Below are 25,045 nucleotides of genomic sequence, written 5' to 3' on the forward strand. Positions count from 1 at the left end.
AGGTCTATTTCTTGACCTGGGTAATGGTTGCAAGGTTATTTGTTTTATAATTTATGAAGTTATATTTTATGTGGGTTTTCTGCTCCTGTTTTACAAAAAAAAAAAAAGTAGTGGGAGAAAGAGATACATGTGACCAATGGGGTTCATATCATTTGTCAAAGAAAAAGACTTCTAGTAGGAAAAAGACAGTCAACATAATAGAAAAATTAGTAGAAGACTTGAAGAAGCACTTCACAGAAAGAGAAAATCCAAATAGCCAATAAACAAAACTGCTAAAGTGGAATACAAATTACAACAATTAGATACTGCTGCATGCCCACCAGAATATATTTTAAGTGCTGGCAGAGATGTACAGGGACTCTGAAATTGCCGATGGGAATGTAAACTGGTACAACTGCTTCGAAAATAGTTTGGAATTATTTGATAAGTTTGAGGATACACATCCAGTGAGGGCTGCTAAATGTTTTAAGAATCAGCTCTTTGGAAGGAAAACCCTCATTTATAGTGTCTACTGATTTCCATGTGTGTAAAGACTAGTGATGAGTCTTTCCGAGAAATATAATTAATTGCAAGTTTATATAATTAAAATTTTCTTTAATTTTTGGCCATATCCCATGGCATGTAGGACTTTAGTTTCTCAACCAGGAATCAAATCTACGTCCCCTGCTTTGAAAGACAGTCTTATAACCACTGGACCACCAAGACAGTTTGATATGTTGCATTTCTAAATATTTTTCTGTATGTGTGCTGCATTTCCCAATTTTTAAAAAAGTTCAAGTGAATATAAAATTTTCTCAAAGCCTAACTTTGAAGGTACAGCAAAGTTAGTCTCTGAAAGGCATCCTTGAGAGATGCAGAAGGCCTAGCAAAGAGCACGAATCCACAACCTGGTCACGGAGCAAGCCTGATTCTCTCCAAATTATTTCCCTATTGTGAAACTAGGCCTGTCACCACCTACTGACCCACTTCATGGCATGACCATAAAGATAAAATGTTGCTGTTGGTTTCAGCCCCAGGAAGCACTAGAGAAATACATTCAAGGGAGGCTTTGTGATTCAATGATAAATTTACTGGGCAATGCAGGCATGAAGTTCTGCCCTGCTCCAACCCAGGGAGAGGACACACCTCCGAGCCTCACTGCCTGATCAAGGATCCTGCAGTGGCAACCAGCCCAAATGCCATGTCCCACATAGTTCAGTTCAGTTCATTTCAGTCCCTCAGTTGTGTCTGACTCTCTGTGACCCCAAGGACTGTAGCTCGCCAGGCTCCTCTGTCCACCACCAGCTCTCAGAGTTTGCTCAAACTCACGTGCATCAGATCAGTGATGCCATCCAACCATCTTATCCTCTGTCATCCCATTCTCCTCCTGCCTTCAATCTTTCCCAGCATCAGGGTATTTTCCAATGAGCCGGCTCTTCACATCAGGTGGCCAAAGTATTGGACTTTCAGCTTCAGCATCAGTACTTCCAAAGAATATTCAGGACTAATTTCCTTTAGGATTGACTGGTTTGATCTCCTTGCAGTCCAAGGGACTCTCAAGAGTCTTCTCCAACACCACAGTTCAAAAGCATCAATTCTTCAGCATTCAACTTTCTTTATAGTCCAACTCTCACATCCACACATGACTACTGGAAAAACCATAGCTTTGATTAGATGGACCGTTGTTGGCAAAGTAATGTCTCTGCTTTTTAATATGCTGTCTAGATTAGTCATAGCTTTCCTTCCAAAGAGAAAGTGCTTTTAATTTCATGGCTGCAGTCACCATCTGCAGTGATTCTGGAGCCCAAGAAAATAGTCTGTCACTGTTTCCATTGTTTCCCCATCTATTTGCCATGAAGTGATGGGAGCAGATACCATGATCTTCATTTTTTGAAAGTTGAGTTTTAAGCCTACTTTTCCACTCTCCTCTTTCACTATCATCAAGAGGCTCTTTAGTTCTTCTTTATGTTCTGCCATAAGGGTGGTGTCATCTGCATAAATGAAGCTATTGATATTTCCCCCGGCAATCTTGATTCCAGCTTGTGCTTAATCCAGCCCAGCATTTTGCATGATGTACTCTACATATAAGTTAAATAAGCAGAGTGGCAATGTATAGCCTTGATGTACTCTCCTTTCCCAATTTGAAATCAGTCCATTGTTTCATGTCCAGTTCTAACTGTTGCTTCTTGACCTATATACAAATTTCTCAGGAAGCAGGTAAGGTGGTCTGGTAATTCCCATCTCTTGAAGAATTTTCCACAGTTTGTTGTGATCCACACAATCAAAGGCTTTGGTGTAGTCAATAAAGCAGAAGTAGATGTTTTTCTGGAACTTTCTTGCACTGTTAGGAAATTCTCACACTGTTAAGAAAGCTCTAGGACCCACAGCAGATTTCCCAACCTGGGGATCCAGTGAAGGGACGTAGAACTCCCAGGGAATTTGACTTTGGAAGCCAGTGGGATTTGATTGCAGAACTTACACAGGACTAGGGAAACAGACTCTCAGAGGGCACAAAATCTTGTGCGCACCAGGAGCTAGGAGAAAGGAACAGTGTCCTCACAAGAAACTGAGCCAGACTTGCCTGTGAGTGTCCAGGAGTCTCCGGCAGAGGTGTGGGTCGACAGTGGCCTGCTGCGGGGTCAGGGGCACTAAATACAACAGTGCAAGCATAAGTCCTTTTGAAGGAGCTCACCATTACCAGCATTATCCCTACAATAAGTTTGGCCTCAGGGAATACAGCCCTGCCCATCAATAGAAAATTGGATTAAAGATTTACTGAGCATGCCCCGCCCATCAGGACAAGACCCAGATTCTGGCACAGTCAGTCTCTCCCATCAGAAGCTTCCACAAGCCTGTCCTTATCCAGGCAGACAGAATGAAAACCACATCACAGAAAACTAACTAAATTGATCACATGAATCACATCCTTGTCTAACTCAGTGAAACTAAGAGCCATGCCATGTAGGGCCATCCAAGACAGACGGATCATGGTGGAAATTTCTGACAAAATGTGGTCCACTGGAGAAGGGAATGGCATACCACTTCAGTATTTTTGCCTTGAGAACCCCATGAACTTCAAATCATGATTCTTTTTTCTCTTCAGTCTGTTCTGAGTTGCAGCACACAGGATCTAGTTTCCCAACTAGGGATCAAATCTCAGCCCCTGCACTAGGGGCATGGCGTCTTAGCCACTGCATCACCAGGAAAGTCGCCAAATTGTGCTTCCCTGGTGGCTCAGCTGGTAAAGAATCCATCTGCAATGCGGGAGACCTGGGTTCAGTCCCTGGGTTGGGAAGATGCCCTGGAAAAGGGAATGGCTACTCACTCCAGATTCTGGCCTGGAGAATTCCATGAACTGTATAGTCCATAGGGTCCAAAAGAGTTGGACATGATTGAGCAACTTTCACTTTTTTTTTTCAACAAACGTATGACCTGTACATTGAACAAGCATTTAGTTGTGGAATCACAACTAAACTTTACTTTTGTCTTCCTCTATCCCTTCACTTTCTACAGTGAGTAGTAAATAATATTCTCCTGAGCCTGGATGAAGAAATGGGCAGGATGAGAATCTTCTGATCACTCACAGAGAGTCCTCCATTGCCTTTAGCCATAGATAGTCTCAGTAACAGAAATTCAAGCGTCTAGCCCCATGCAGTGGTCTTGGTTGACAACCGTGATTGTCGGTTGGCTTGGCAGTGTCTCCCCTCTCAGCTGACTCCTGCTCCCACAGGGAAGTCTCCAGTGGGAATAGGGGTCTCTTTTCTTCTTGCCCCTCTTTTCCAGCTCACTGTTTTTCCTGTCCTGTACTTTGTTGTCCTACCTTACTGGTTGTCTCAGGGAGAAGCACTAGTCATAGTTTTCTCTCATGGGCTCGCAGAGACTCCTCTCATCCCTTAACCTGAGCAGGTACATCCATTTTCCAGGTGGTCCTTGAAACTCTTAGCCTCTGGGCACCTAGCCTCCTCTTCCTAAAGACACCCCATGCCCTACCGGACATGATGGAGACTCTTTCATATCAGCTCTCCCCTCTAAGGTCTACCTTGGGTGCATGGTGGACGCTGTCCAGTCTCCTGCCCAGATGAGTCCAGGAGTGCAGCCCCATCCCCAGCTGGCCAGCCTGCTGGCTCCACTAACAAGGCAGAGTCAGCTCTTGCCCACTTTGCATTTTCTGGGGTAGCAGGGCATCAGGCTCCATTTGTAGTTCACCTTAGGTTTGTGAAGCTTGGGCCAGGTCCCAGTTCTGGGGTTCCAAACTGGATGAAGTCCAAATTAAACTCTCCAAGTGGTTTCCTGGAAGCCACCCTTGCTAGGCTTTTGCCAGAAAACATCTGCTTCTCACAAAGGAAAAGGGTTGAGCAGAGTGGCAGCTCTCTCCCTTGGATATCCATGGATCTACCATGAATGTTAACTGACTGTTACTTCTAAGGATTGACCCATGGCCAGGCATAATGCTGGGTGCTGGGAGAAGAGAGATGAATAAGATACTGTCTTGGTTCTCAAAGGGGAATTATTCTTCCGCAGGGTCTCTTAAACTTGCCAATTGCTTTTCTAGTGTTTCACTCTGACTATGGAGAGGGTCCTAGTTTATGTCTCGACTCTGACAGTCCTAAGATTCTACCAACTGCTCAAAAAGAAGATTTCAGGCTCCATGCATCCAACAAACGTGTACTCTGGGTCAGGGACTGTTCTCAGAAGGAGGGATACATCAAAGCATAGAGAAAGACTCTGCTCCAGCTGGGGGCTGGGGCAGACTCACAAGGAACAAGTGCACCATATGGCACATGGCAGAAGCACGAGGAGGAAAACGAGACTGTAGCAAGAAGGGGGACCCCTTCCAGGGCCTGAAAGTGGGCTGTTGTCTAACACTTGGAAATGAATTGTCTGAGGAGATACATGTGCTGACAAAGCAAGAGATTTTATTGGGAAAAGGTGCCCAGGTGGAGAGCAGTAGGATAAGGGAACCCAGGAGAACTGCTCTGCCATGTGGCTCATAGTCTCAAGGTTTTATGGTGATGGGATTGGTTTCCAGATTGTCTTTAGCCAATCAGTCTGACTCAGAGTCCTTCCTGGTGGTGCATGCCTTGTTCAGCCGAGATGAATGCCAGCGAGAAGGATTCTGGGAAGTAGTCAGACATGTGGTGTCTCCTTTTGACCTTTCCCGAACTCTTCTGGTTGGTGGCGGCTTATTAGTTCCATGTTCCTTACCAGGACCTTCTGTCATGAAACGACTCATGCATATGGTTACTGCGGTGCCTGGCCAGGGTGGGTGGTTTGCTTCCCCTAACAAGACCAGGAAAGTGCAGTGGAGGATTATCACATCTTCCAGTGGTGTCCATGTTAAAGCTACCTGGGTCCTGTGATCCTGCAAAACAGGGAAGGTTAAGGAATGCCCCCCTCTCCACTCCCCCACCCCCCATCCCACGCCCCCACCCCCGCTGCCCTTTGTGTTCTAGACAACTGCTACTGCAAAGAGCTACCTTTTCTCCCATAACTCAGATAAGACTATCTACCCTCAAAATTCCCTTTCTTTGCCTTGTAAATGATTAGCCGAAGTTTGTCCCCACTGATCAACTGGAAAAAAATGCTTGTTTATCAGACTTTGGTTAAGCTTCTCTCCTCCCTCCAGGTTCCTGAACTTTGGCCTACCTTCAAATCACCCTGAGCCAGCATACCACACTCCCACCTCCAGAAAACAGGCTGGCCTCAGGGTCACACATCTTTTGATCTACTATCAACGCCACACTGTCATTCCACTACTCAATATTTCCTTCTAGCTTTATATACTCTTCTTTATAAATAAATTCTCTGAATCAACCCATTAACACCAACTAGATCAGTGATGTGTTTATGTGTATAGCTGGAAAGATGTACTTTGCCAGTTTGTGAACTATACTCCTACTTTATTCTACACAAAGGTTAAAGTGAGACAGTGTCCTACAAAGACAGTTTCTGGTTTTAAAATTTAAATTATATTAATGAAGATAATAGGAAACCAAAAGTTCAAAATAGACATAGAAAACCAAAAGTTCTATAGACATAGAAAACAAACTTATGGTTACCAAAGGGGAAAGAGAGGAGGGGTAAATTAGGAGTTTGGGATAAACATATACACACTAATAAATATAAATTAGATAATCAACAATGTCATAATATATAGCACATGGAACTATATTCAATATTTTGTAATAATCTATATTGGAAAAGAACCTGAAAAAGAATATATAGATAAATATATAACTGAATCACTTTGCTGTTCACCTAAAACTGACACAACATTGTAAACCAACTGTACTTCAATAAAAAAATAGTAAACTATAATTAAAATAAATAAAATTAAAAGCTCATTTTCTCAGTTGTACACCTTATCTTTCAACTGTTCAAGAGTTACATGTGGCCAGAAGTACATTTTTGAGACAAGAGCATTTTTTAGAAAAACTGAATTTTATTCCTTTAAATATTGAATGAGAGGTCATTTAGATTGAAATATTTAAACATACTGCATAGCATCTGCCCATATTAAACATTTTTGGTGATTCAGATAATTCATCTTTGAACTGTGTATATAAATAATGGTACTGTGCATGTACATTGTAAATACTGTGGTTTCCTCTCCCTTTGATGTTAACTGTGTTTTGGCATTCATCGGCTTTTAGTATTATTTTCTCATCTGTGAAAAGGAGATGTTGACTAAAAAAGATGCACAACTTGAGAGCTGCAAGTTAAGTTTTATTTGGGGCAAAATGAGGACTGCAGCTCAGAAGGCAGCATCTCAGAGAGCTCTGACAGACTGCTCCAAAGCGGCAGTGGGGGAAGGTCAATATATAAGGTTTTGGTGAAGGGGGAGTTCAATACCATTAAGCACTCATTTTACAAAAGGTTTTTTGTTAGTCATGAGGATCTGATGTCACCATGAAGGGATTTACGGCTTCTCTAGATATAAGGAGATACAAGGATTGAGATCAGAAAATCTGTTCCTATAAGACATCCAACTATGTAAAGATTCCCTGGAGCATAGAGTGCTCATTCCACCCTGAACTCCCTCAGGAGTTGTTGAAGGTCAACAGTTATAGCAGCACAGGGTTCAGTCTCCATAGAGGCAGATGGCAAATGCCTTTGTTGTTCAGTCGTTGGCATTGCCCTTTGTAAGTGCCAATTTGTAGTTGACAGAATAACAATACTATTAACTATCAGTTCAGTTCAGTTCAGTCACTCAGTCATGTCTGACTCTTTGTGACCCCATGAATCACAGCACGCCAGGCCTCCCAGTCCATCATCAACTCCTGGAGTTCACTCAAACCCACGTCCATTGAGTCAGTGATGCCATCCAGCCATCTCATCCTCTGTCGTCCCCTTCTCCTCCTGCCCCTAATCCAACCCAGCATCAGAGTCCTTTCCAATGAGTCAACTCTTCACATGAGGTGGCCAAAGTACTGGAGTTTCAGCTTTAGCATCATTCCTTCCAAAGAAATCCCAGGGCTGATCTCCTTTAGAATGGACTGGTTGGATCTCCTTGTAGTCCAAGGAACTCTCAAGAGTCTTCCCCAATACCACAGTTCAAAAGCATCAGTTCTTCAGTGCTCAGCTTTCTTCACAGTCCAACTCTCACATCCATACATGACTACTGGAAAAACCATAGCCTTGACTAGTCGGACCTTTGTTAGCAAAGTAATGTCTCTGCTTTTGAATATGCTATCTAGGTTGGTCATAACTTTTTTTCCAAGGAACAAGCGTCTTTTAATTTCATAGCTGCAGTCACCATCTGCAGAGATTTTGGAGCCCCCCGAAAGAAAGTCTGCCACTGTTTCCACTGTTTGCTCATCTATTTCCCATGAAGTGATGGGACCAGATGCCATGATCTTCGTTTTCTGAATGTAGAGCTTTAAGCCAACGTTTTCACTCTCCTCTTTCACTTTCATCAAGAGGCTCTTTAATTCTTCTTCACTTTCTGCCATAAGGGTGGTGTCATCTGCATATCTGAGGTTATTGATATTTCTCCCGGCAATCTTGATTCCAGCTTGTGCTTCATCCAGCCCAGTGTTTCTCATGATGTACTCTGCATAGAAGTTAAATAAGAAGGGTGACAATATACAGCCTTGATGTACTCCTTTTCCTATTTGGAACCAGTCTGTTGTTCCATATCCAGTTCTAACTCTTGCTTCCTGACCTGCATACAGATTTCTCAAGAGGCAGGTTAGGTGGTCTGGTATTCCCATCTCTTTCAGAATTTTCCACAGTTTATTGTGATCCACACAGTCAAAGGCTTTGGCATAGTCAATAAAGCAGAAAGAGATATTTTTCTGGAGCTCTCTTGCTTTTCCATGATCCAGCGGATGTTGGCAATTTGATTTCTGGTTCCTCTGCCTTTTCTAAAACCAGCTTGAACATCTGGAAGTCCACGGTTCACGTACTCTTGAAGCCTGGCTTGGAGAATTTTGAGCATTACTTTACCAGCGTGTGAGATGAGTGCAATTGTGATAGTTTAAGCATTCTTTGGCATTGCCTTTCTTTGGGATTGGAATGAAAACTGACCTTTTCTAGTCCTGTGGCCACTGCTGAGTTTTCCAAATTTGCTGGCATATTGAGTGCAGCACTTTCATAGCATCATCTTTTAGGATTTGAAATAGCTCAACTGGAATTCCATCACCTCCACTAGCTTTGTTCACAGTGATGCTTCCTAAAGCCCACTTGACTTCACATTCCAGGATGTCTGGCTCTAGATGAATGATCACACCATCATGATTATTTGGGTTGTGTACAGTTCTTATGTGTATTCTTGCCACCTCCTCTTAATGTCTTCTGCTTCTGTTAGGTCCAGACCATTTCTGTCCTTTATTGAGCCCATCTTTGCATGAAATGTTCCCTTGGTATCTCTAATTTTCTTGAAGAGATCTCTAGTCTTTCCCATTCTGTTGTTTTCCTCTATTTCTTTGCACTGATCACTGAGGAAGGCTTTCTTATCTCTCCTTGCTATTCTTTGGAACTCTGCATTCAAATGAGTTTATCTTTACTTTTCTCCTTTGCTTTTGGCTTCTCTTCTTTTCACAGCCATTTGTAAGGCCTCCTCAGACAGCCATTTTGCTTTTCTACATTTCTTTTTCTTAGGGATGGTTTGATCCCTGTCTCCTGTACAATGTCACAAACCTCCATCCATAGTTCATCAGGTACTCTATCAGATCTAGTCCCTTAAATCTATTTCCCACTTCCATTGTATAATCTAAGGGATTTGATTTGGGTCATACCTGAATGGTCTATTGGTTTTCCCTACTTTCTTCAATTTAAGTCTGAATTTGGCAATAAGGAGTTCATGGTCTGAGCCACAGTCTATTGGTTTTCCCTACTTTCTTCAATTTAAGTCTGAATTTGGCAATAAGGAGTTTATGTTCTGAGCCACAGTCTATTGGTTTTCCCTACTTTCTTCAATTTAAGTCTGAATTTGGCAATAAAGAGTTCATGATCTGAGCCACAGTCAGCTCCTGGTCTTGTTTTTGCTGACTGTATGGAGCTTCTCCATGTTTGGCTGCAAAGAATATAATCAATCTGATTTTGGTGTTGACCATCTGGTGATATCCATGTGTAGAGTCTTCTCTTGTGTTTTTGGAAGAGGGTGTTTGCTATAATCAGTGTGTTCTCTTGGCAAAACTATGAACCTTTGCCTTCTATACTTCAATCTTAAAAAATAAACTTAAAAAAAAACTTTTTGCCTAACTCTGGAGGCACTTGTAGATGTTATGGTCAAAGTGTTTTCTCCCCTGCAGTTGTCTTCCCACCCCCACCCCCTTGCAATAATCCTTTTGAACAGAAGTCTCCCCTTGCTAGGTCCAGAGCTGTTTTTTCTTTGGCTTGGTCAGGGAGAGTCTCTTTCTACAGAAACTTTTCAGCACAGACTTGAGGGAAGTCAGGGCATGGAGCATATACTAATAGATGCTGATGAGAAGAGACATTCTAGACAGGGGAGGAACAAATGCAAAAGCCCCAAGAAGAGAACACACTTAGCATATTCAAGTGATAATGAGAAGACTACTGGGTTAAAACCCCACAAGGAAGAAGAATGTGATCTAATTAGGGCAAAGGGAAGCCAGAGACATCATTATGTAGAGCCTGTGAAACTTCAGAAGGCCTTGGGATTTTATTTTAAATAGGGTGGGTATCCACTGGAGGGTTCAGAGACAGGGACAACTTGGATTTTACTGACTCAACTCGACTATCAGGTAAAGAATAGTGGGACAAAATTAGAAATAGAGGAATGAGTAGTTTGATAAGAAAGATGGTAACCTGACTAATGGACGTAAGTGGTGGAGATGATAAGAAATGAGGACATTGGGGATGTTTATAAGGAAAGCACGCCAAGTTTACTGATGATTGGATGGGGGCAGAGATGTGGGCTAGTGAGAGAGAGGATTCCAGAATGAATCTAACTAGAATTATAGAGTTATTGTTTACTGAGTTGAGCTGATGAAGCTATGGGATAAATGGGGAAATCAACAGTCATATTTGGGGCATGGGAATTTAAAATGTCAAATAGATACTATCTCAGCTGGGACAGAGCCCAAGGCAAGCACCAATGTGTAAGTAACTTAGAGGGGCCAGTGGTAAGGATGGGGACAGTGAGACCAATAAAAAGGTATGCTATCCACTTCTGCTGCTACTGCTGCTAAGTCACTTCAGTCGTGTCCGACTCTGTGTGACTCCATAGACAGCAGCCCACCAGGCTCCCCCATCCCTGGGATCCTCCAGGCAAGAACACTGGAGTGGGTTGCCATTGCCTTCTCCAATGCATGAAAGTGAAAAGTGAAAAGGGAATGTGAAGTCGCTCAGTCGTGTCCAACCCTCATCGACCCCATGGACTGCAGCCTACCAGGCTCCTCCATCCATGGGATTTTCCAGGCAAGAGTACTAGAGTGTGGTGCCATTGCCTTCTCCATGCTATCCACTACTATACATAAAATAGATAATGAATAAGAATCTACTGTAGAGCACAAGAAACACTACTCAATACTCTGTAATGACCTATATGGGAAAAGAATCTAAAACAGAGTGGATACATGTATATGTATAATTGATTCACTTTGCTATATATACATCAGACACTAACACAGCATTGTAAATCAACTATATGCCAACAAAAATTAATCTGAAAAATAAAGCGTGATATTAAGAAGATTGCTGTCATGAGCAATGAGGGCTCAAATATTCAGAGACGCCTAAGAAAATATACCAAAGGCCTCCAGGATTGTCTGTCTGAAAGACAGGAGGCAGGAGGATTTATCCACTAGCTCCCTACCCCTGCTGGTTGAGGGTTTCTCCAGGCATGCTAACAACACTGCCCTATCTAGCTGCCCACTCCCTGGATGAAGCCAGATGTCTGCTTGGGGCACTGGAGGAATCCTCGAAGCCGGAAAGCAAAACTCTTGGTGACTGCTCTCTGCTAAATGAGTCCAAGTCTTCAAGGAACTGTTTATCCCAGCCATTTGGATCCAAGACATGGACAAGGGACTACAAAGCAGGACACTGGGCTGGAGATACAAAGTCATCAGTGCATATACAAACATAACACGTTCTCTTGAGTGGGTAAAAAGACTAAATAGAAGGAAATTTTCCCTCTAACACTTCAAATCAAACCATTTAGACAACTACCCACTCTAGCCATTGGTAAACTTGATCTTGACACCATAGCACAGGCATAGCCCCCTCCTCTCTGAGGTTTTCCCACAATGGAAAGTGAAAAGGGAACTCCCTCCTCCACCAAGGATATAATAGACAACAATGCTGGTGCTAATTCAACTGGAAAATTAGAGAGGCATAAATACAAGGTCCTTTACAGAGATGCCAGAACATGGGTATATGCACCACAGACATCCTTAGACAGGTGTGCAGCCACATGCAGAAGCGGAATAAATTTGTGCTTGCTTCACTCTCTCTCTCAGACCAGAGGTGATTGTCTCCTGACGAATGGCTACTTGGAAGTGTGGGCAACTCAGCAGCAAATGGAGGAAACAGGAAATGACTGATTCACAGCACTTTTAAATTACTTAGCTTCTTGTGCCTCACAGTAGTAAAATGAAGAGGTTAGACTGGATGATTTCTGAGGTCCTGTTCTGCTGACAAATTCCCATTGTGCTTCATTTTGAACTTATTCCATTGAGTAATAGGCTTCATCTGATTCCATGACACAATCAAAGGCTCTTAGGTTAAAGAGCAGAGAGTTCCTGAAGTCAGATAAAAGAATGGTGCCTCATCCTTGGATGCTCTGGATCTAGGGCCCCCTAGTAGATAAAAAGTTAATCGAGTTTCAAATTGAAAGAGACACATGGACCTCGGTGTTCATCGCAGCACTGTTTACAATAGCTAGGACATGGAAGCAACCTAGATGTCCATCGGCAGACAAATGGATAAGAAAGCTATGGTACATATACACAATGGAACATTACTCAGCTATTAAAAAGAATGCATTTGAATCAGTTCTAATGACGTGGATGAAACTAGAGCGAAGTAAGTCAGAAAGAAAAACACCAATAAGTATATTAACGCATATATATGGAATTTAGAAAGATGGTAACGATGACCCTATATGTGAGACAGCAAAAGAGACACAGATGTAAAGAGCAGACTTTTAGACTCTGTGGGAGAAGGTGAGGGTGGGATGATTTGGGAGAATAGCATTAAAACATGTATATTACCATATGTGAAATAGATTGCTAGTACAGGTTCAATGCATGAGACAGGGCGCTCAGAGCTGGTACACTGGGATGACCCTGAGGGATGGGATGGGGAGGGAGGTGGGAGGGGGATTCAGGATGGGGGACACATGTACACCCATGGCTGATTCATGTCAATGGATGGCAAAAACCACTACAATATTGTAAAGTAATTAGCCTCCAATTAAAATAAATTGATTTAAATTTTTTAAAAAAGTTAATTGAGTTTCCAAGTCTGGACTCTAATATTGGAAGCAAAATATTTGGGACCACAGGCCAATTTTGAAATCTTTGATTTTTTTTTTTCTCCCTAGAGATATAATAGGTTCATTGACTTTTTTTTTTTTTAAATATTTAAAGGGTTAGACCATGTTTCTATAGGGCCAGTTTCACGGGCACACAATCTGTGTGGTTACACAGGGCCCCACACTTGGTTTAATGCTCTGCTGTGTCTCAAAATCCTTAATCTTCATCAAAAGGTCTCCAAAAAGTACATTTTCATTTTGTACTGAGCCCCACAAATTGTATAGCCAGTCCTGTGCATTAGTCATCTACAACTTTAGTTGGAGAATACAGAGAATGTAACTTTGCTGTCATCTTTCCAGCATAAACCTAGGACTTGCCATGCACAAAGGACATGGGTGAAGCAGTGACCCCAAAGTTGACTCCAAGGGCTAAGCAGTAGTGTCCATCAGGATTCAGAGACAAGGGGGAAAGTGTAGAAAATAAAAAGTGGGGAGGGGAACTGTTGGGGCCAGTGTGAGGAAAGCAGGAGAGACTCCATCTTGAAGCCTGTCATCCATCTTAAAGACAGGATGCAAACTGGGCCTGAACCCTGCCCAAGAGTGAGGAAACCATTGCTAGTGAAAACCAGGTCTCCTGGAGACTTCCCTCCCTACAGATGACAAACAGAGATTGTAGTTGAGGTCAGGCTGCCCCTGTTAGATTAAGCATGGAGACATCCCCCCCTGATGTATAATCATTGTTCCCCACCTTTAACCTTAATTGTTTATTCTCCTTGCATCTACTTGTTGTAAAATTCAATCATATACAACAAAGATGTTGTTAACATGTAACCAGTCACATAGTATGGGGTATAAAACTGGGCCTCTCAGAAACATCAGGGTTCTTGTTGGGAACTGATTCCCCTTGGATCCACTGGCATAATAAACTGTACTCCACTGTCTTAAGGGTCCTCCAAGGTATGTTTTGCGACTCCAGATTCCACAAAGGAACTAGAAGAGAAGAGCCCCCCAGGTACCCACAAAGGGATGAGTCTGTGGACCGAGATGTGGTTCAATAGGTAAGGGTAAATATTGGGTAAACATTCTGCTCAATCTTCTGAACTACCAAGTATGTGAGATCTGCCACCAGAAAAATTGAGTTCTCTGGTAAACAACTGTGCCTGCCCTTTCCAAACACTGCAAAGCACAATAGTAGGATTATGATAATCATTTCACAGAAGAGAACAGAAGAAAACTTGTATAAACATATCTAATCTCCTCAAGTTTTCCATAAAAGCAGTTTGGTATGAGGAATTAAAAACCTGTAATAAAGATTATAATTTTTTTTTTAATGCAGAACGTTCAGTGAGCTTGATTTTGCAATTTCCTATGCTACTAAGCTCTTCCCATTTCTCTTTCATGCATTTCAACAGTTATGAGCATACGTCTTTAAATTCCTGGGCCTATAGCCGAGTTTAAGACCATCTGTTTTTATTCAGACCAAGGAAGCTGGATTCTTGAATTTTTATCTTTATTTTAATAAGATCTTGGTAGCAATTTTTATTTTGAAGGTAGTAAATATTAGAATTATATAGGATTTATCTTTCAATATAGAGGTTTTTATTTAACAGATCCTAGTGTTTACAATTTGCTAGGCATTGTTCTAAGCGTTTTACAAATATTAGCAAATTTCATTCTCATGAGAACTCTTTAGAATTCACCTTCTCTAGCACCTTCAACAAGGAACAATAAACCCACACAAAAATTACAGGACTAGGGAAAGTATCTTTAGGTTTCTAAGAGTGGCAAACTGCAGGAAGGTAAATATATGGGAAGACACTAATTGAGGAAATTTTATTTGCAGATTCCTCTAGTACCATTTCTCGGCTGCAGAGAGTTGAGAGTCATCTCCAGTAAAGGAGAATTTATATCTTGCCTCTAGGCAGAAATGGGGGAGGGTAGAGAGTTTTCCCTACATTTCCTGCTGTTTAATTGCCTTCAGCTCAAAAAAATGTTTATGTCAAAGAGACATATTTTGGGATGACAGATTCTGGTTTCCTTCAGGATGTGCTCTTATTTCATTTCACAGATAAGGAAACTGGTGCACAAAGTGAACTTGGAATAAGCATGTAGCCTGAAATCCTTAAAATTACTTTTTCTAAATTCTGCTATTCTTCAACTGGTTTTCCTTTCACTGGGGATATTTCCAAGCAGGAAAAAAAAAATTTCTAGGTCCTTTACACCTCCTTTACCTAAGTTCTATTTTCTAGAAGCTCCTAAGGATATTTCACTCATCCAAAATGCCACAGTACTCTAAACCAAACCTACTATTTTTTAATGTGTAATATACATTGTGTTCAAAATCAATCTCCTCTTTTAACATACAAAGATAAAACAAACAAACATGCAAAGATAAAAAGAAGATACCTGGAAAAGAATCTAAACAAGAGTGGATACATGCCAATGTATAGCTGATCCACTTTGTTGTACAGCAGAAACACAACACTGTAAATTAACTATACTACAAAATTAATTTTAAAAAAAGAAAGTACCTGCCCAGAGGGGGGCATACAGGAACTCCCCTACATATGAATATGTTCCATTCTAAGAGCATATTCATAACCCCAGTTTGTTTATAAGTCTAACAAAGTTAGCCTAGATACCCAACTAACACAATCAGCTACACAGTACTGTATGTAGCTGATTAGTACATAGCACTCTACAGTTTTATATTTTTCACACAAATAATACATTAAAAAAAAATAGTGCTATTCAGTAAAGTACACAAAAGCACAACCACCTGTAGAGGATGCACGCACGTGACAATGTACACCAGACATGTGAACTAACTTACTACCTAAATGGACAGGCAAACATGTAGTCTTATCTTTGAAAGTTCACAACTTGAAGGTTTGTACTTAGGGGACTTATTGTACCAGTAAACAGCTGAAAATGATGTGTTGACAGGCAGGAACATCTCACTCCTCCAAGTATAAGGAGAAAGGTATCTGGGAAGCATCCTTGAGGGGTGATCCTTACTGAATCTTGAAGGGAAATTTGTACTTCATCAAGCAGACAAGCAAAAGAATTTCCAGGACCAGCATATATTGAACCAGCACAGGTATTGAACAACTTTCTCAGGAATTAATGAAGCTCAGGTTCTTTGTGTCTCAGCACAGAAGGAATTCATTGAGGGACAAAGTGGTAAGTAAAAAGTGGGTTTATTAGTATAGGATGCTTGTGAAGGATATAAGAGGGCAGTCAAGATAGCTCTTCCCTGAGAACTAAAAGGGCTTCATTTTTGTAGTTAATGGAAAAGTGGGGAGGAGGAGAAGACCGCCTTCCTCCTCATTTTTTGAGTAGAGTAGGCTTATATCATTAGCTCCTCCTTCATGGCAGGTTATTGACCCTATATGGTTAAACTAGGAATGTCATCAGATCAGTTCAGTTCAGTTCATTTCAGTCGCTCAGTCGTGTCCAATTCTTTGTGACCCCATGAATCGCAGCACACCAGGCCTCCCTGTCCATCATCAACTCCTGGAGTTCACTCAGACTCACGTCCATCAAGTCAGGGATGCCATCCAGCCATCTCATTCTGTCGTCCTCTTCTCCTCCTGCCCCTAATCCCTCCCAGCATCAGAGTCTTTTCCAATGAGTCAACTCTTTGCATGAGGTGGCCAAAGTACCAGACTTTCAGCTTTAGCATCATTCCTTCCAAAAGAAATCCCAGGGCTGATTTCCTTTAGAATGGACTGGTTGGATCTCCTTGCAGTCCAAGGGACTCTCAAGAGTCTTCTCCAACACTGCAGTTCAAAAGCATCAATTCTTCGGTGCTCAGCTTTCTTCACAGTCCAACTCTCATATCCATACATGACCACAGGAAAAACCACAGCCTAGACGGACCTTTGTTGGCAAAGTAATGTCTCTGCTTTTCAATGTGCTATCTAGGTTGGTCATAACTTTTCTTCCAAGGAGTAAGTGTCTTTTAATTTCATGGCTGCAGTCACCATCTGCAGTGATTTTGGAGCCCCCCAAAAGAAAGTCTGACACTGTTTCCACTGTTTCCCTATCTATTTCCCATGAAGTGATGGGACCAGATGCCATGATCTTTGTTTTCTGAATGTTGCGCTTTAAGCCAACTTTTTCACTCTCCACTTTCACTTTCATCAAGAGCCTTTTCAGTTCCTCTTCACTTTCTGCCATAAGGGTAGTGTCATCTGCATATCTGAGGTTATTGATATTTCTGCCGGCAATCTTGATTCCAGCTTGTGCTTCTTCCAGCCGTAGTGCTATTCAAATCAGCAGAGAAGTGGTAACATACACTATGTTAAATCATCTCAGATTTCAGTTTGAGGGTCTCTACTTTGGAATGTCATCTTTAATACACTATGTTAAATCATCTCAGATTTCAGTTTGAGGGTCTCTACTTTGGAATGTCATCTTTGCCCTATGTCCTGTACTTGGTGTGCAGAGGTCCTTGTCTTAAGGATCATTATCTTGCTGACCTCAGCCAGCATGAGGCAGACAGGTCTCATTTTTTTACCTAATGACCTGGAGGATATCTTGTGGTACATTGTTAAGCAGGCCTGTTTTGTTTCATGATGTTCTGATTCCTTTCTTGAGCAATCATTAATGTACAATGGTCTCCCAAAGTTAATTCTCTAGACATAATCCCCTAGTGGGATTTCTAAAATTATTTGTGTAACTGCCCTACTCTATTTCTATCAGCATGCTGGATCACATGGAATCTAGGGAACTTCAGCAGTAGCCCAATGTAAGGTAAATGCAGGCAAGGGTATCTGTGGTGTTAACAAACAGCCACCCTCCACCCCTCAAAAAGATAAAATTCTTACCCAACTGAACTTGAGTCCTTTTGCCCACAGCACAAGAAAGACAATTTACTATCACCAGTTGTGAAGGAAGGCACAGTAATTATCTGCAGGGCACCAAATAAGCAGTATTGGCAGTTCATGCTCAAAAGACCCAAACTCTCTGAGTCCTGCTCAGTTTCAAAATTATGACTGTCATATAGATATAAAAATGAACGTGTTAAAGATTTTGTTTCTCATATCAGGCAGATTTTATAACCATCTGCTCAAAGGACAAGACCAAAGAATAGACACATTATAGACCAGAAATGAGGCAAAACCGTCTTCTTTCACAGGGAGTGCAAAAGTCGACTGAACTTCAGTAGGAGAGAATTTGTGTTTGCTGCCATCTATGGGGTCGCACAGAGTCGGACACAACTGAAGCGACTTAGTAGCAGCAGCAGCAGCAGATCATCATTTTGCACTGCTACCACTCATTTACAACTTACAGTTGTAAAATAGCTCCCACAGAATTAGAATCAGGTAATGCAGAAAGGTAACTCCTGTGCATAGATTTCCAATGAAGCACACCTTCTCCCCCACAGTGGCAGTGAGAAACAAAAGTCAAATATTCAGGGGCCATACCTGAAAGCGCAAATAACACACTTTCTGTTAGCTTCAGTCTTTGAGCAAAGGAGGTTCAAGAAAGGCCAAGGTGGGAAATGCCAAGATACCCTTTCATTGGAAGGGCATGGCCTGGTGGCAGGTGGAAGCTGACTGAAAAAGCACAAGGATGGAAGCACGAGTAACATCCAGTAGGCTGATGAAGTAGGTCAGTCAGAGTCTGCAAGCTGGAGCCAAGGTGAGTGGCTGACAAACACAGGCAGTCGAATCCAGCAGATGTCCTGAATGCGGATGTGAGGGATCAAGTCGAAAGAAGGGTATTTCTGACAGCTTCCACGTTCCTTACTCAGACAGCTGGGTAGACAGTGGCGCATCCACCAGTACAAAAGGAGCAACTCAGTGAGGAAAAATAAGTTCAGTTTTGCATAACCGGAGGCTGAGGTGCCTACACAACGTCGGGAAGGCAGATGGAACGGGACCCCAAGAGGTCAGGGGTAGAGTTAGAAGCCACTCGGTCTTTCAAAGCAACCAGGCAAGAGAGGCGGCAGGTGAGAGAGGGACCCCGAATGGTCCCAGGAGAGTCCAGCCTAGTGGAAGGTTCGACCCGACCGACGTGGAGACTTCACGGTCGCCCAGCGAACTCCAGAGGCCAGAGGCACTGAGCCTCGCGGTCCCTCCGCCGGTTGAGCCTCGTCGCATTTGCCATGGCCGGGCCGCGCGGGCCCCACTTCCGCTTCCGGTCCCGGGGTCTTGGCGGCGAACAACGCGGGGCGGAGCCTCAGGCACCTGGCGGAAGGAGCTGCCTTCGGGCGGCTGGTGGGCTCCTGCGAGCAGGCGGGGCTTGCCTCGGCGAGGAGACTGGCAGCCCCGGGCGGATGTGGCGGCCTCCACCCTCGGGCCCCACGGCGGCCCCAGGGCGTGAAGGCGACGCTCGGAGGCCTGAGGAAGAGAAGCCGGCGGCCAGGGCCAGGCGAGGCGGGAGGCTGCGGCCCTGAGGCGAGGGGGCGCGAGGAAAGCAGGCAAAAGAGGAGGATGGTGGCTCAGGCGTCTGGGAAAGAGGTGGAAAGTGACAAGTCAGGTGAGGCATCCGGGACTGGGAAGGCCTTACTTAGCGAGGCGGCGTGTGGAGGGGCTGGGAGGACATGGGGGCCTTTCAGGCCCATCTCACTGGCCCACTTTAGAAGCAGCGAAGGAGGCGGAGCTCCCATTGCAAGCGGGAGGACGCAGTAAGAGAGCACTTAGGGGTCACTCCCTTTCTAGCCTTTGCACCCATTCTCCTTCACGCGTGTTTTATCAGTAGCTTTTCACTTGAATCTACACGGGGTTTACTGATGCGCACAGTTGACCAGAAAGAGGAAAAACACAGGAACTCATTTAAAAGATATTTATTCCGTTAGGGTGTCTTGGTCAGAAGTACTATAAAAGGAGGGCTTCCCTGGTAGCTCCCCTGGTAAAGAATCCTCCTGCAATACACGAGACCCCAGTTCCATTCCTGGGTGGGGAAGATCTCCTGGAGAAGGGATAGGCTACCCACTCTAGAATTGTTGGGTTTCCCTGGTGGCTTTGGAGAAGGCAATGGCACCCCACTCCAGTACTCTTGCCTAGAAAATCCCATGGACGGAAGAGCCTGGTAGGCTGCAGTCCATGGGGTTGCTAAGAGTCGGACACGACTGAGCGACTTCACTTTCATGCATTGGAGAAGGAAATGGCAACCCACTCCAGTGTTCTTGCCTGGAAAATACCAGGGATTGGGGAGCCTGGTGGGCTGCCGTCTATGGGGGGTCGCACAGAGTCGGACATGACTGAAGCGACTTAGCAGCAGCCTGGTGGCTCAGACAGTAAAGAATCCGCCTGCAATACAGGAGACTTGGGTTGGAAGGATCCCCTGGAGAAGGGCATGGCAACCCACTCAAGTATTCTTGCCTAGATAATCCCCATGGACAGAGGAGCCTGGCGGGCTACAGTCAATAGGGTCGCAAAGAGTCAGATACAGCTGAGCAACTAAGCAGAGCACAGCACAGCACTATAAAAAGGACTCCTACTAGTGAGCCACTTTGGCTAGTGTGGAGTGATCATGCTAGAGGTTATTCAGCTGCCTTAGAATTTATACAGGTTTGTATGTAGTTCTTTAATAGAAATTAGGTCTTTGATTTTGAAAACAAACCTATGTTTTCCTAGAGCTATTCAGGGAAATAAAAATGGATGACTTCACTTTTTTTTTTTTTAATTTGTATTGCTTTTTCCCCCTCAATATAAAATCTTCTCTGGTATTTTTTGTTGTTTTGATCAGCCAAGGAAAAAAGAAAAGTTACTGAAGCCTCAAGTGATGATCCACAGCCAGGGATTGACCTGGTAAGAAAGGAATCATTAACCAGTTCGGAATCTTTCCCAACAGTGGAATGCAGTGAATTTCAAAGTATGGCTTTCTTGCAGTCTTTGGGTAAGGAAAGGTTGGTAGAAGGTATTAAAAGAAGAATTCGAATAAAAAAATTTAAAAGCTTAGAAAGCCCAGCTCTCAAAATGACTGAAAATAAGGCTACACAAAATAGTAAGGTTGAATTCCAAGATGAACTGTACAAGAATACTCTGAAATATTCTTGTAACAGCTTGTCACCTGGAGTAGAAAATAATTCCACTTTAAAATTACATGATTGCAGTTGTCTTTCCCATTCCAAGGATTGTAATGATGAAAATAACCTTGCATATAAACCTGATGGAGGATGTATGCATGTACCAGAAAATTCCTCAAAGTCAAAGAAAGAAAACCCTAGGAGTCTTATAGATAAGACTGATCCAAGCAATATTCCTCAGCTTTTACAAACTGAAGAAAACTTAATGCGAGTAAGTCAGTTATTGCTTGAAGAAAATGATTCATACCTAAGTAAAAATAATGGCATGTTTTCCTGCCTTCAAAGTGAAAAAAATAAACATTCAATAGAGGAGAGCAGTATTGGGAGAAAATCCAGAAAAAGGATGAAGGTGTCTGAAAAAGGAAATGGAATGGTTATTGAGATGAAGTTTTCTAATATGTGTAACAAATCTGAGCTGATGTTACAAGGAAACCAAACAGGTGCTGAAGGTAAAGAAACAGAGACTTTAGAAGCTAAAAAAAGTTCTTTGAAAGTTTTGAGAAAAGTAAATAATAATACACTGTCACCGATGGATCCTTTATTAAGTCTTCCAGAAACAGGGAAAAAAACAAGTCCTGAACATTATGCAAATGCTGTGTTTCAGAAAGCCGTTGAGCAACTTTCAAAAGAAGAAACAAAGAATGTTTCACAGCCTTTAGGATGTACCAGCATGGATCCACCAGAAGATTATTTTAAGTCAATGAAAAACTCATTAGTGAAGTCACTTAGTGATTGCTTCCCTATTGAAAAGAGGTCTTCTAGGGAAGGCTTGAAGAATGAAGCTGAAGAATCTAAATATAGCTGTCACAGAACAATACCAATGACTGGCAAAAGAACTTGGCCTTGTTATTCATGTGCTAGAATATCTGCCCAGTGTTGGAAAAAAGCTTCCTTGCCACAAAGTTCTAGGCAAGATGATTTTCTTAGACATCAAATGAATCAAACTCACTTAAGTGACTCCAAACTAATGCTACAAAGTTCTGTAACAGAAACAAACAGTGCATCTTCAAGTATAGAAAAATTGGATTCTAATTTAAATTGTTTACCTTCAGTCTCTACAGTGGAACCTACTTCAGTGGTTATAAAGGAACCTATAGTCAATGATGATGAAAAAATGAAGTCAGAGGAACTAAGCAGAAGTGCATCAGAGGTAGTTTCTAATATTACTGAAGATACTCCATTGACTAATGTGACTCACAACTCAACAGGAAGTAAAAAAAAAGATAGAGGGAATTTAACAAAACTGAATTTGATGGTGGCTTCCCAGGATGGCCAGGAAGCAAGTAACTCTACAGGCAAAACTGTTCATCGAAAAGCATGCATTACTAAGCAAGCACTGGTTGTTCCAGACCTAGTTAAGATACTGAACACAGGGCGGCTGACTAATTTTAAAATTCCTTTACTAAAGAACAAAACAGAAAAAAGAAAAGAAATTAATGCCAAGTCATCAGAGAGAGAAGTATATAGTCCCCTAGAACTTCTTGACAGTTTATCTGGAGCAGAGGTAAGGCAGAGTAGGACTAAAGAAAATACTGTCACAGTAACTTCAGGACCTCAATCTTTGAGTATACAGCATAGTGTAATTCCAGTGCAAGCTAGTTCTGACTCATTCTGCAGTAAGAATTCCTGTATTATTGCTCCAAGCTTTTTAAAGCAAGGTAATAATAATAAACCATCTAGCCACATCTCTGCATCAGGCCATATCATTTCTAATAAGGCAGCTGGTTCTCTCACAGTTGAAAATAATACATTTTCTTGTGATCCTGGATGTATAGAGAAAAATCCCACCTTCTATTCCAATGAACAAGAACCGTTCAAAGCAGTTTCTTCTGAAGTTAGTGGTAGAAAAATGTCTAAGAACTTTTCAGAAATTAAAGTGGGGTTTCCAGATATTCTGAAAGCATATGAAGATGATGTCCTCTTAATTGATGTAATTCAAGATGACCCAGACCTCTTTGGAGTCTCCAGTGAAGGGGAACTCTCATTTCCTTCAGAGGTTCCCATGATAAGCCAGGAGCCCAATGTTGCTGAAGAGCATCAATCGGCAGACTCCAAGCACATGGAACTTCCAGAAAAAAAAGAACCAAGCGATCACTTGAGGTATGCATGTTCAAATATGCCTTTTGGTGCAGATTATTGTTGCAGGTTTCAAAAGCGCTTTCTGGTCATTAGGTGTCACTAATTTATTCAGTGATCATATTGACGCTCCATTATTTTTTCAACCCATTTATTTATTAAATGTAATATAGTGTATTATTGCTAAGACCTGGAAGTGTCATTATCCTGAAACTTAGACTTGAAATAATGTGGTTTATAAAGTGGCTTTTTAAATTACTGAGCTTGCTTCTTTCAAAAGTCACTTAAATTGATCTCCATGTTTTTTAATCATTGTAAATATACAGATATACGTTCATTTCAATCAAGTTACTTATTAAGAAAAGTGCTGTATATATATTTTAACACATTTTCTGTGGCTTCCTTTTTAGATAAAAAATTTATTTTTCAGTTGTCAGAGAAGCCTTGGAAAAGTTTATTTGAATTAAAACTTAAAAGTAAATCAAAAGTTAAACTAATTTTCAGAGGGAAAAAGCTTAACATTTTTTTTCATGGTTTTATTTTTAGGGAGATGGTTTTAAATGATAGCTTAGTCCCCAAAGAGGGTGAGTTTGCCTGAATCAACTTTAAACAGAGCCAAGTAATAACCTTCATGTTCAGGAACTTGATCTATCTGATTGGCTCGAATTTTATTTAATATTATATTTTATTAAGTTTCATAATTTTGAAGCTCTAATTTGTATGTTACAATACTTGAATATTAGAATGTTTTGTGAACAGAGTCAAAATAAGAAAACACATTCCACTAAGATTCAATGGTACATGACTTAAAATTCTCTGGTATTTATAAATTTAGTGATACTACATTCTTCTTGATGTTCTTAGTGTTACAAGAACTTGTAACCTATCACCCAATAGAGTACTTTCTAATATCCCAAAGGAAGAAACAATAGCTCTATTATCTTTAGATGATAATAATTATCTACTGTTTTAAAAACCATGTAATGAGGATGGTAATCTGTCCATTTTGAAGTGGAACAAATGAGGGTGACAAGTTGTCACTTGTCCAGGTTGACACCACTAGTAACAGAATCTGAACTTGAACTATCTTACTTTAAAATTAATGGTCAAGGACTTAACCTTTATAGTCTAACCTAGGTTTCTGAGTCTTCTCCTTGCCCTAATAGCTCTGTGACCTTTTAAGCAAATTATTTTACCTTATCTGTTAGAAGGGGAGGTACTTGCCTCAGGATTGTAAGAATTAAATCAGTGACTGGATGGGACAGGTATTAGTTTGACACTGGGTGAATAGTGAGAGCTCAGTAAAGGGTAGTTATTAAAGATGCTTTTAACTCTTCCTCTACCATGCTTCCTTTGAGGAATGCAAAGAGAAATCGGAGCAAATCTGGCATTCAAAAGCAAACATCTGTTAACAGGATGTTGACAGTGAACTGCAATTGAAGGGAGAAAGAGAGAAGTGTTATGAAGTGGGCATGAAGTTTGTTTTTTTATAGTTTTTTTCCTTTCTTAGAATAATGGCTGATTGCATTAAAATGACACATGTTCATTACAATAGAAGTGTAAAAGGGAGGGAATCCCACCACCCAAAATAACAAATTAATTACTAAAATTTGTGTGCGTCATTCCAGACTTCTGTCTAGGCATGTATGTGGATATAATTTCAGAAAAATTAGATCATGCCACTTTTTAGTAAAAACATCTAATTTTACTTACACTTAACTTGGGGAAGGAGAGACTGAAGTGAAACTAAAGGAATTGCTGAAACAAAAACCTCTTTACCACAAGAAATTAGTTCCTAACAGTCGGTCCCAAGCTAATAAGAAAGATTATTTTAAAGCTTGAGTTTTGTAATCGTGACTTTTAAAAATTGTGTTCTAACTTCAGACAGTAACATTTGCTTTCCTGATAAAAGACGGAACATATTCACTTTTTCTCCCGAATCTTGCCCCTTACATTTTTCTTAAAATTTTTTGTTTTTTCTTTTTAAGGCATGTGCCGTTTACATTCTC

General features: G+C 41.6%; 1 protein-coding gene across 1 annotated transcript in view; it reads left to right on the forward strand.

Annotated features, from left to right (window-relative positions):
* The first annotated feature begins 19,095 nt into the window (after nucleotides 1-19,095).
* Nucleotides 19,096-25,045, forward strand: part of TOPAZ1 (testis and ovary specific TOPAZ 1) — a 63,099-nt gene continuing 57,149 nt past the window's right edge. Inside the window, 3 exon segments of the mRNA XM_042235916.2 lie at nucleotides 19,096-19,265; nucleotides 19,267-19,408; nucleotides 20,621-23,060. Coding sequence (XP_042091850.1) covers nucleotides 19,206-19,265; nucleotides 19,267-19,408; nucleotides 20,621-23,060 — 2,642 coding nt within the window. The 5' untranslated portion in view covers nucleotides 19,096-19,205.

This window comes from Ovis aries, chromosome 19, assembly GCF_016772045.2.
Source record: "Ovis aries strain OAR_USU_Benz2616 breed Rambouillet chromosome 19, ARS-UI_Ramb_v3.0, whole genome shotgun sequence".
In the NCBI taxonomy this organism is placed as follows: Eukaryota; Metazoa; Chordata; class Mammalia; order Artiodactyla; family Bovidae; genus Ovis; species Ovis aries.